Source organism: Rhizophagus irregularis, chromosome 24 (assembly GCF_026210795.1).
Source record: "Rhizophagus irregularis chromosome 24, complete sequence".
Lineage (NCBI taxonomy): Eukaryota > Fungi > Glomeromycota > Glomeromycetes > Glomerales > Glomeraceae > Rhizophagus > Rhizophagus irregularis.
This window is the reverse complement of record NC_089452.1, coordinates 1,432,128-1,445,242: the sequence shown is the minus strand read 5'-3', so window position 1 is coordinate 1,445,242 and position 13,115 is coordinate 1,432,128. Positions and strand designations below refer to the sequence as shown.

Below are 13,115 nucleotides of genomic sequence, written 5' to 3'. Positions count from 1 at the left end.
AAACATCTTTAGTAATTCTAATGTTTAAGTGCACATTAGTGAAAACGCTAAACAATTTTATAAGTGAAATATCTTCAAATTAATTTGAATTACATTTATATACATTTTAATAAAATATTACCGGGAACCTTATGTATTTACTTGAAATGATTAATTATATGAATGTAAGCTTTTTAAAAAATTTATATGTTCAGTACAATATTTTTGAAGAATGATCATATTGAAATACAAATTTTCCCGTTTAAAAAACTTGAAAAATTAATAAATTAATACACTAATAAAATTGATATTTAAATAGAAATCAAAAAAGGTAAAACCACTAAAAAAGTAAAAAGTAAATTACATGAAAAGACTATGATATAGATAGTCAACTTAAAAGCCAATAAATTATACTTTTCATGTTAAAGTCATGATTTCACAAAATAACTATTACTAAATACAATGAGTTTAATTTTTTACATTATATTTGCAAGAATTAGAATTTGAATTCATGAAACTCAAATCTGATAACTCAAACTCTTTAATAGGAATGAATGCTTTTATTTATTAATCGTTGTTATACTAAACATTTTAAGAAGACTATAAGTTCATTTATTTAACTTAATTTCAAATTTTTTCAATTTATTTTTAGAAAATAGGTTTCCTTGTTCAGCAGATTTTTTGTACCAATAAATTGCTTGATCTATGTCTTTCATAATTCCATCTCCTATTTCATACATTGAGGCAAGATCACATTGAGCTATATCACTTCCTAAATTTGCTGCTTTTTGATAGAATTCAAATACCTTCTGCTTATTAACTTCAGTTCCAATTCCTTTATTATAACACCAACCTAAACTAATAATCCCATCTATACTTCCTAAATCTGCTGCCTTTTGATATAATTCAAATGCTTTTTCTTCATTAGTATCAGTTCCAATACCTTCGTAATAACAACAACCTAAGTTAACCATTCCTTTAAGATTTCCTAATTCTGCTGCCTTTTGATAGAATTTAAATGCTTTTTCTCCATTAAAATAAGTTCCAATTCCAGTATCATAACAAAATCCTAAATTATTCATTGCACTTGCATATTCTTCTTCTGCTAATTTTTTAGATAATTCAAAAGCTAAATTATAATTTTTGTTAGAACTTTGTCCATAAAGATGTTCATTGACAAGATTTAACTGTGCTAATCTATTTTCTAATTCTGCAGCATTTTGATATAATTCCATTGCTTTTAGTTCATTAAGTTCAGTTTCAATTCCATGATAATTAAAATATCCAAGAAGACAAATAGAATTTGAATTGTTTTGGTTATTTAAAAGCCAAATATAAATTTGTTTTAAATTTATCATTTGATTATTAATATAATCAAGAACTTGTTGCTTTATTACATTTGTATCTTCACCTTTATTTAGTTCATTAAAAATGAGATTAACCAACTCATCAATCACAATATTAAAATCTCCATCAAAAACATATTTGTTAATATTTTTGATTGTAGGCTCAATTTCTTCTATATTCATTTTATTAAAATTTTGAATAGCTTGAGAAAATTTTTGCAACAAAATATTAGTGTTTGAAAAATTAATATTTTTGGAATTAATTTGTTTATTGGACATTGTGAAATATTTAAAAATAAGGAGAAAAGAGAGTTTGAATATATTATTTTTTTTTTTTACAACTTAATTTGTATTTGTAATACCTGTTGATCAACTTTGTGCTTCCGCAGCAAATTTTTAAAGTTAGTACAATTAGTCGATCAGCTGTTGCAAAACGGAGAAATCTAAATAATAAAAATTACATAGCTTATTATATAACCAGTAAAAAATAATTATTGTATAAAAAATTTTTTTTTATGCAAACTATGCAAACTAAATTTTTATTTTGTACATGCATAAAACATAAATAAGCATAATATGATGGAATAAGACAGAATAGCACGCAAATAAAATTTTTTCTTTATTTAAAATTAAATAATCATTACAATACTTATTGCCATTTTTACTGAAACTAACAAGATGATTTAAATTTTGCCACAAAAATTTCACATCATATACAAATAAGTATGTTGTGAAAAAACTATACTTTCTATTTTCTCTTTTCAGCTTTTCTGAAACAAACTAAAACTAGAAGCATCATCAAATTTAATTATATAAATTAGAATATGTGAATTAATAATAAATATTTTTATCAAATGAGATTTTTAATACCATTAAGTATGTTGTGCCAACGTTCGTTAGATATAGATTGATACTTAAATCACGTCAATAATTTTAATCATTAAACATATTTATTTATAACATTAAAAAATATAAAATTCTAAAATATCAGGCTCAAACTTATGAAAAACACTTCATTAAAATTCATTAATAAATTATAAGTTTTTTTTCAAGTAAATTTACATTGTATAATTTTCATATAAGTGCGATCCATAATATGATTGGTTATTCCTAACCAACACGTGACTTTTACGGCGAAGCTTTGATTCCTTTGATTTCCATCATTAGACTTTTAAAATGATTTAAAGAAAACGTGACTCTGTCATATGTGTTATGTGTTACACTGCATATATAGATCTTTTTTTATAAATAGCTAGGGGTGATTGCACGTATTCTTCTAAGAAACAAACTTCGTTATGAATTATAGTAAAGCCTAAAAATCATCCGTATCAGTCCCGTAAGTGAAGTCAAATTCAGGTTAGGCATATTTTTCGTATAAGTCAATGTTGGGTTACTCTTGTGAGATGGCCTAACTAGAAAAAATACCTATTTGACAAGGCGGTTTGTTTGTTCCACAAAGGTAATCTTTGTCAAATGAGGTTTCTCTAAATAGGGTCTGCTTATTCCGGAGAAGAAGTAGGGTTAGATTGGTCTCAACAAAGACCGGACCTGCATCGGTCTTCATGGTCTATGGTCCAAGATTTGAAGACTGGTCCGGACCAGGACTGATCATATGATTTTTTTGTATACAATAAATTGAACCCAAATTTTTGTGCTCATCTATTTCTATTTTGGATTTTAATTCCAAATTATCGAAATGAATTTATTTATAATAAAGTTATATAAAACTTTTTTAAAATCAGAACTCAGAGTTCTACAAAATGTTTTGTTATTAGGATAATTGTAACTTCAATTACAATTCCTAATTCCAATTTATAATTTAAATTTTTTGCCAATTTCTTATTTAAATCCCACGTTTTGCTGATTAAATATTTCATTATTTCTTATTTAAACACATACGCGAACTTCCAACCATCTCAATATATGTATAAATTATAATAAGAAAAAGCAAAGACAATTATTCAGAAGATGAATGTAACGATGCTATTGAACTTGATGACAAATAAGAAACTATAAATATATGTCCAAGGACGAACTCGTGGCTGAAGACGAAGATTAACTCATGCTGAAAGATGAGTTTATGGTTTAAGATGAAGGTGAATTGCTAAAACTTTAATAATTTTTTTTTAACTAAACCTTTTCATCCATCAGTAAAATTTTTGGCATTGGTATCCATAAGGATTCACTCAATTTGTCTAGAATCCTTAAGGATCCATAAATTCTTTAAAAAATCCTTGTAACTCATTCAAATATCTTCAAGGAAACTATAAAATTATAAAAATTATAAAATCCTAAGGGATTCTTAAATATAAAATCTTAAGGAATGGTTAATAATTTAATTAACGTATATTTATAAAAATTAAAAAATCAAACTATAGAATGTAAAAGAAATTGGCGAGTATAAAATAATAAAAAATGTGAAAGACAGCAGTTGTCAATTATTAACTGACGCGGCGTCAAGTGTCGATAGACATCTAACGTGCGTCAGCTGCATCTGACGCTTTGACGCACAACACATATACAAGAAATTTAGCTAAGGTTTTCTAATTGCTGGTTAGAAAAATTTAAGGTAAGAAAATATCATTTACATGATAAATGGGAAGTATACAAATGGTTACCTTTTAAAAGAGATGTTTAATTGGTAATTTGAGATATACAAAAGCTCAAGTTAATTCTAGTACATTAATGATTTAAAATTTATAAAATTGCCCATTATTAAAATATTAATTATTAATAAATGAATATTTATTTTTAGGATATATACTAATTTATAAAACAACTTTCATTTATAAAATTGAAAAAAATATTTCTATCTGATATTTTAAATAGCAACTAAATAACTAATCAATTTCATTTATAAATCTATAAATATCAGTAGATAAATTAACATATTTTAGAACTTTAATATTATATAACTTAAATTCATTTACTTCATCTTTCAAATTAGACAAATCTATCTCTCTAAAATCAAAAGCGGATGAAGTATTCTTAATAGCCAAATATTTGACTCTTTTCTTCTTCATTATATATTCTTTTATATGAGGTAAAATATCAATAAAATCAATACGATCATGATCTCGTATTAAATGATTAATTAACAATTTCTTAAAGAAAGTATCTTGAGAGTTTTTTAAGAATACTTCAAAATCATTTGCTTTAATCATGTAAAGGGCCAAACTTAAATATTCAAGTTTAGAAGGGAGTACTTGTCCTAAATTTCGTAATATTGAATATTCTTGATAATTCACTACATTGATTGAAAGATGATTAAGATTTTGTTTAATATTTTCAATTAAACCAAATACTAGAGAAGTAATTTCATATAAGTCAAGAAATTTGATATTTCTGCAATATTTCATAATTAATTCTAAGAGCTGTTGTTGAATTCCGTAACTCCCGCATTTGAAATTTTCTAAATAGTTACCATATTTTTGTAATAATAATTTCAATGGATCGATTTGCATACCCCAGCTTATAAATAAAGATTTTAGTTTAAATGGTTTGGTTAAGTTAATAATTTGTTGAATAAACCTATCTAAAGAAGAACAATGAATGATATGAACAGATTCCAAAACATATAAATTTTCAAATACTTTAACTAAATTATTTATACCATTAAAATTGACATAATAAAAAATGATTGTATTTAAAGTATTTGAACAATTAAATTCTTTTGATAATAATAATGATTGATATAAAGATAAATTATTATAACTAAATAAAATTCTTTGAAGATTTTGATGTAAATTAATTATTTGTGATATACGATTTTTAATTAACGTATTTTCACAATTATTTACAATAGAAAGGCTTAAATTTCTACTATTATGAATGAAATTTGGATTTTGTAAAATTATCCTAAAAACGCCATCAAAAATGATATCATCATCATAATGTTTGTTGTTTAACTCAATTTTAAAAGTATGTAAATTTACTTCATTTTCAATAAATAATTTAATTAGTGACATATTAATTAATCTTTTAAATTCAGATACTGATTTCAAAGTTACATTATGTACCAAATAAGTTTTATCATTAGCTTCTAACCACCTCTCAATAGAAGGAGTAACTTTATATATGTTCAAATATCTTATAAAACTAGGATAATTGAAAAGTGTTTTCGAAGGTAATAAATAATTAATAATTTGATAATCATTTATTTTTGTTTTTAAATAATCATTCAAATTATATAAGTAAACTTCAATAAAATTATAACTTCCGGTAGTAATTGAAAATGGATTTTCCCATAATAATGGAATCGCTAAACGACACCATAATCTATTAACTAAAACACATGAATGTAAGGTTGAAAAATCATTCTGAAAATTTTTGATGATTTCATATATTAATTCAGGTAAATTTCCTGAAAATATTTTTGAACATGACATATTGTAAACGAAAAGAAGGAAAAAAAATAGGGGCGTGGTGACCGTGGCGTATCATTTTATTGTAAGGCCAAATTGAGTATAATTTTCGGAGTGGTGATTCCGATACTGTCCACAATTAATGTTGATTAACTATGTGTAACAGGGTTTAATAATGAAGCGCAGTTTTATTTAAAATTACTGTATTTGGTAATTGATTAACAATAAACAAATTAATATCTTCAATATTTGAATTAATTTAGTAAATTCGTATACTTTATCATTGAGAATTTTTTTAACAACGACTTTAACGACTTTTTGTTCTTTCTTTAGTCATTTGATTTTTTTGATCAAAGTTATTGAAATTGATGTATCATGCAATTTAATATACAAATATCTAACCAGCATTTTTACATTTATTTAAATTTAAATAAAATACAATATGAAAGTTTTAGATAAAATATGTAGTAAAGAATTTTATATATATTTTAATTAGTATATAAAATATTTGCATAATGTTTATTTATATAGTATAAATAAATTATACTAAATTTATATTTAATAAATGACATAATTTTTTATAAAATATCCATATAGTATGTATTAAACCGTAAATTATATATAAATTTATATTAAACCTAATTCTGGTGTGTTTGAATTTAGTATAAAGTGTTAGAGTTTAAATTTAGTAATTAAAGGTGTCAAAGCACAATTTAATAAATAAATTATTAAAATTCAAATATAATGATAAAATGTCAAAGTCTAAATAAGTAAATTGATTAAACAGACTTCTTTCTACATGTAAATAGCGTTAAAATAAATGTTATTTAAACAAAGTATTTATAAAAAAAAACGGGTAAGGAAAAAAGTTCAAAATGTTTTTCTAAAAATAGCATATTTTTTATGGCATTAATTTTATTAAATAATTATATTACAATATTTACTTCATCTTTGATTAATAAAATAATTAGAATAAATTAAACAAGCAATTTAACAATGCAATATTAAGTTAAAGTGAGACAAATTTCTTGCATTTTTTTTTCTTTAATTATTCAGAAAAAGAATATTATTATAAATTGAATCATTAGAGAATTAAATTTATAAAATTCAGTATTATAATAATTTCAATCAAACAACATTATACTTTTAATTTAAGTTAAGCAAACATTTCAAAAAAGGTAAGACGAATAGTAGCATAGTATGGGTTGTCTATTGAGTATTGTATGACGTAATAACTGATGTTGAGTATATTTACTATACTCCGTTGTATGTAACATTTAATTGTTTTGGTTTTCTTGATAGAATTTGCGCGTCTACATTTCACAGTTGATTTTGTAATGTTCGATTTTTTAACCTGTGCATTAACTAATATATAAAAAAAAATTTAATAAAATAAATCATAATTAAATAAACTCATGATTTTTAATTACCTTTACACTTTTACACTTGTTAGACTGAACATTGCGAGTTGTGGGTCTTTTGTCTCGCCCTCTATCAGGTATATTGTATGTTTTATGAATTTTAATGGCGCTAAATCTTCTTTATCTAATCTTTACCCTCTACAACCAATAAATAGAAATTTTATTTATATTCGTATTACTCATTGATTATTGTAGTACATATATACGCAATACTAATATACGCAGTAGTAGGTTTACAAAATATACAACTCTGTATATCATTTCACATGACTATACGATAATCATTTGGTCCACCATACTATACTACTATTCGTATTATTCTTCCAATAAAAAACCTTACAATACTGTATATCAATCCTTACTAGTAAAAGTTGAATCTAACAGGAGAGAATGAAATCTAAATATATAATATATAATAAAATAGGTTAGAAGACTCGAGTACTCTAAGTAAGCTTTGCAGAAAAGACAGATTCAAGCCCCCATACCTACTATCAACTGACATTAACGAATATCGTGAGTGATCAAACTCGTGCAGAGGTACTGTCACATTGATAATAAGACATGAGACCCACCACCAAAAGGACGGGCCCCACATACAGAAGTCTGCGACATAGCTTGAGATATTTTTATTCTCATTGAAGGTAACCAGACTTCTAGAAGAGGAGGATAACCAAAGCACTCTAGGTGCACTTGTCCCTTATACATCCCAGCTTAGCCATTTCCACTTACCAGAATAATAAAAATATCATTATTTACTATTACTATTCAGGCTTGACGTTTTTTTCGGTTGTCCGTAACTATCCACAACTCACAGCACTTTTAACTAGAAGTTGCTTAGGATACGTTTTTTTAATAATTTTTATAATTAATAGGCAAAAATAGCTTGACTAGAAGTAACTGAAAGTATAAGATATTTATGTTTCTAAATGGAGAGTTAATAAAAAAAAGCTACAAGTTATTAATAAATGTTAGAGATTAAGACAAAAACCTACAAGTATTTAAAAAAAATACGTGCGAAAGAAATTTTATGTAGGAAAAATGATTTTTTTAATACCTTTATAGAAAATATTTCATGGGAAAATTTGTTGAGTTATTGTTATGGTCGTGACGCGCACAAAGTATTAATACACAAGCCTATCTATTGATCATAATCGCAATTTGAAATTCCGACATCATTTGATCATTTGATTATCGTTGTATATACAATAGATATCTATTTTATATTATGCCTTTGTACCGTTATTACTAACTTGTATAGTATTAGATATACAAAATATTTTGTGTACCGTATTATTATATTACTTAAATATATCTAGGGAAGGTCTTTTGGCAATAATTTCCTTCGGAAGAGTCACATTTTCAAGTTATATCAATAATAGATTAATAGAAAGGATTTTCTTTATGTTTTTAGAAACTTCTCATATAGTTTATAAGTTTATTTTTTTTTAAAAAAAAATCAATGTTACGATTTGATCATCTATCATCCAGATTCTCTATATTTATTCAAATCAGATAATCGATATTCGGATCTTAATAATAAATTAAATCATTTGCATTACGAAATCACCTAAAAATATTTTTCTTTTTTTTATGAAATAGCAAAAATTATATGCGCAATAATCTGAAAATCTTATATTTTATTATATTAAGTTTAAATCTTGTAAATTATTTTTTTATACAACTCCACTGTCTCTTCACGCCTCATTATTTTTTTTTTTAAAACAGAAAAAATATTTATTCAGCCATCATATGACAAAATTGTTGGCATGAATTGTAAAATGGGATTTACATAATACATCTGTCATTCTATCATGCATAAATATAATTTATTCAATTAGCTCTGTGAATAAAAATAACTTTTGTTAAAATTATTGTTATTAATAGTTGACTAAACAATCTGTTTCAAGATTTTTTAGTATGGAATTGTTTAAAAAAAAATATTTAGGTCAAGAGACACTAGTACAGATGTGTTAAATTTCTTGATTTTTCTTTAGATAATTTATTTATGTAAAAAATACCAATTTTAATAAATATCAGGTAAATGCAATTTCACTTTATAATTTATTACAAATAATATTTAATAAATAAAGAATATATTTTTGTTCTTTTATTCAAAGGTACATGTTAAAATTTCTTCTGTTGATTCAACTACCCTATCAGAAGAAATTGATGATAAAGTAATTTACTTACTATATGGAAGACTTGGAAAAAATAAAAAAAGTATATGGCATAAGTGAAGAATGTAATGAACCTGGCACAAGAAGTTATTGGTATCAACCTTGTAATGAGAAAAGATTTAAAGTAAATATTAAAATTGGACTAGTGGAAATAAAGATATTGATGAATTAATACTACAATAACTTAATGCTCTATATCGTACAAAATGTCTTGAATAGATACCTTTTGAGAAATTTCAAAATGTTCAGTTACTTATATTACCAGAGGAGGCTTCGGTAAAATTAATTTAGCTGAATGGTCTGAAGGATTTATTAGTTATTGGAATAATGAAAATCAAAAATGGTACAGATTTACAGGACAAAATTTGCATTCAAAAGTTTGGATAATTCTTTAGATATTAGTATAGTTTTTTTAAATGAGGTAATAAAATAAAAAATTTAATTTATTTTGCCATATATTTGGATCAGTCCCAGCAAAGACCGGTCTTGTATCAGTCTTGAGACCAGTTTTCACGGTCTTTGGTCCAAGATTTGAGGACCAGTCCAGACTGGAACTGATTATATAAAATTCTTTATATTTTAAAGCGTAAATAAGAAATCAAATGATATTAATATCACAAAATACCAAAATGTGAAATTTTGATATTTCAAAATGAAAACTTTATTAATAATATATAATTTATCATTTAGATAAAGTACGAGAAATAAAAAATTTTTTTATACTCAATTATTTCGTGATCAGCATCAATTGATACATTTTTTTTTTCGTATTTTAAACTTTGAGATTTATATACTTAGTTTACAATGAAAACAGAGGTAATAAATAATAAATTAATGTTATAATTTTTAGTGCGACCTGCATCTCATAATCTTGTTGATCCAACCCAAGAATACCGGTGTTATAAATAAGATAATTTAGGACCGGACTGGACTGGACCAGACTAATCCAACCCCAAGAAGTAGTAAGCTATGTACCTTCCCTATTAATGTGAAGAGACTCCACTTTGTCATATCAATGGAAATATCAACACTTAATGAATACTATCATTAACTCATCTTTCCATTAACAGATTTTGAATGATGAATCAACTGAAAATAAGGAAGATCTGGAGGTTCATTCCGTCACCACCACTAATAAAATAGTACAAAAAAGGCAAGCTTTTAAAAAAAAATTCTATTGCTTAGATTTTCACTTTTAAGGATATATAAAATTACTTTGTTTTTTTATGAATTTATTTGATATATACTCAGAGCAAATAATTGAAGAGAAGGAAAGATTGTGAGAATGAAGAAGAATGTAGTGTGTTGTTTGACGAAGAAACAAAACTGTCCAGATAAAAAGCATTGATGAAAGCTGGCTAAATAATAAAACAAAGCTACCTATCTCAAAACCATCTGATATATCCGATATATCCGAATATAAACTGTTAAATGATAGTGATTTATTGAACATTTTTAAACGGTATCAAATGAATATCCTAAAATGCCATCGAGTTACTATGTAAGTTTTCATTATGATTTAATACATTAGGTCTTTGTGCATATATCATGTTTATTAACTATAGACCAGCATACTGGGATATATTAGACTTTAGACCTAACTCGGGAAAGTCTGAGTGGATGTAAAGAATTTTCGGAGAGTGATATTCAGGAATATTTTAGTAAGAACTGTGAAGATTATCAAATAAAGGAAATAAAACAACTATACATAAATATTCAATTCATGCAAGTACAGTATTTGGTTGCTATAAGTGTTCATGTAATATTCTCTAAAATTGTTTAACGAAGCATTTTACTTTCTTCTATTACAAAGAAAAGAAAATATGTACTCATTTAATAACTCCATGACCAAGGAAGAATTAAAGATAATTTCGACACTTCCACTTTATTTTCTGCTCTATCCTTCAATTAAATGTAATCAATGATTCATGGTAAGTTATGGTGTATTTATCTTATAGCAGGATAATAAAAAATTTAAAAATGTGGCAAAATACAGGTATATGGAATGAAAAAATGAAAGAAATAAAAGCTCAGACCCTTTCCAAAGAACATGTTTAGGACAAAAAGTCAATATGAAGGTCTCCATGAGATATATCTATTATATATAGATTCATGTGTCAATACAATATTTTTGAAGTGATATTGAAATTATTACAAATTATCATCACTTTTTATTTAAAGTACTAAAAAATGAATAATTTAATACATTAATAAAGCTGATATTTAAATAGCAATTAAAGGAGTTAAACTTATTAAAACTAACTACATGACAAGATTATGATATAGATAATTACTTTAAAACATCATAATTTTCATGGTGCACGCAGTCAGCCACAAAATTATCATTATTCAAAAATAACTATTGTTAAATTCAACAAGTCTAATTACCTCCATTCTCTTCATTTTGTGTACTTGCAAAAATTAGAAATTTTAATTCATGAAAATCAAATCTGAACACCCTAAAACTCTTTAATAGGAAATTTTCTATTTGCTAATTAATTATCATACTATAAAATTCATTTAAATCTTCGATTTCTACAATGTTACTTAGTTCACTTTCAATTTTTTTCAATTTATTTTTAGAAAATTGGTTTCCTTGTGCAGCAGATTTTTTGTACCAATGAATTGCTTGATCTATATCTTTCTTAATATCTTCTCCTATTTCATACATTGTGGCAAGTTCGCATTGAGCTGAATCACTTCCTAAATTTGCTGCTTTTTGGTATAATTCGAATGCCTTCTGTTTATTAACTTCAGTTCCAATTCCTTTATTATAACACCAACCTAAGCTAATAATTCCATTTATATTTCCTAAACCTGCTGCCTTCTGATATAATTCAAATGCTTTTTCTTCGTTAATATCAGTTCCAATTCCTTCATAATAACACCAACTCAAATTATTCATTCCTTTAAAATTTCCTAATTCTGCCGCCTTTTGATAGAATTCAAATGCTTTTTCTCCATTAAAATTAGTTCCAGTTCCAGTATCATAACAAAACCCTAAATTATTCATTCCACTTGCATATTCTTCTTCTGCTAATTTTTTAGATAATTCAAAAGCTAAATTAAAATTTTTGTTAAGACAAGGCCCATAAAGATATTCATTAACAAGATTTAATTGAGCTAATCTATTTTCCAATTCTGCAGCATTTTGATATAATTCAATTGCTTTTTGTTCATTAAGCTCAGTCCCAATTCCATGATAATTAAAATATCCAAGTAGACAAATGGAATTTGAATGGTTTTGGCTATTTAAAAGCCAGATATAAATTTGTTGTAAGGTTATCATTTGATTATTAATATGAGAAAGAACTTGTTGCTTTACTACATTTGCATCTTCACCTTTATTTAGTTCATTAAAAATGAGATTAACTAATTCATCAATCACAATATTATAATCTCCATCAAAAACATATTTGTTAATATTTTTGATTGTAGGCTCAATTTCTTTTATATTTATTTTATTAAAATTTTGAATAACGAGAGAAAATTTTTGCAAAAAACTATTAGTGTTTGAAAAATTAATTTTTTTGAAATTAATTTGTTTATTAGACATTGTGAAAAGTTGAAGAAAGAGTTGAATTTATTTTTTTTTTTCACTTAATTTGTATTTGTAATACCTGTTGATCAAACTCTGTGCTTCCGCAGCAAATTTTTAAAGTTAGTGCAATTTGTCGATCAGTTGTGGCAAAACGGAGAAGTCTAATAATAAAAATTCCAATTGACTATTATGGTTAGATGCTTACTATATATGATTAGCAACGGTTGTCATAACTGGTCCGAGAACTTTTGACTGACTGACTGTTTAACTGGTCGTTTGAATGACCT

The 13,115-nt window shown here is 25.1% G+C and overlaps 3 protein-coding genes across 3 annotated transcripts; all 3 read right to left on the bottom strand.

The window, feature by feature from the left end:
• Window positions 1–587: 587 nt before the first annotated feature.
• OCT59_016022 (uncharacterized protein) lies at window positions 588–1,604 on the bottom strand (the record flags this gene model as incomplete). The annotated part of the gene is made up of 1 exon (XM_066132202.1): window positions 588–1,604. One exon carries the CDS (start codon window positions 1,602–1,604, stop codon window positions 588–590), a length of 1,017 nt encoding a protein of 338 aa, XP_066003213.1.
• A 2,442-nt stretch (window positions 1,605–4,046) lies between these two features.
• Window positions 4,047–5,798, bottom strand: OCT59_016021 (uncharacterized protein). Its single transcript, XM_025332519.2, has one exon. The coding sequence runs from the start codon at window positions 5,711–5,713 to the stop codon at window positions 4,166–4,168; it is 1,548 nt and encodes a 515-aa protein (XP_025170928.1). The 5' UTR covers window positions 5,714–5,798; the 3' UTR covers window positions 4,047–4,165.
• A 5,660-nt stretch (window positions 5,799–11,458) lies between these two features.
• On the bottom strand, window positions 11,459–12,872 carry OCT59_016020 (uncharacterized protein). The gene has a single exon (XM_066132200.1). The coding sequence runs from the start codon at window positions 12,841–12,843 to the stop codon at window positions 11,779–11,781; it is 1,065 nt and encodes a 354-aa protein (XP_066003212.1). The 5' UTR covers window positions 12,844–12,872; the 3' UTR covers window positions 11,459–11,778.
• Window positions 12,873–13,115: the final 243 nt, after the last annotated feature.

Excerpts from the sequence above, each read along its gene's own strand:
- OCT59_016021 (XM_025332519.2), bottom strand. The coding sequence starts at position 5,713 with ATGTCATGTTCAAAAATATTTTCAGGAAATTTACCTGAATTAATATAT.
- OCT59_016020 (XM_066132200.1), bottom strand. The coding sequence starts at position 12,843 with ATGTCTAATAAACAAATTAATTTCAAAAAAATTAATTTTTCAAACACT.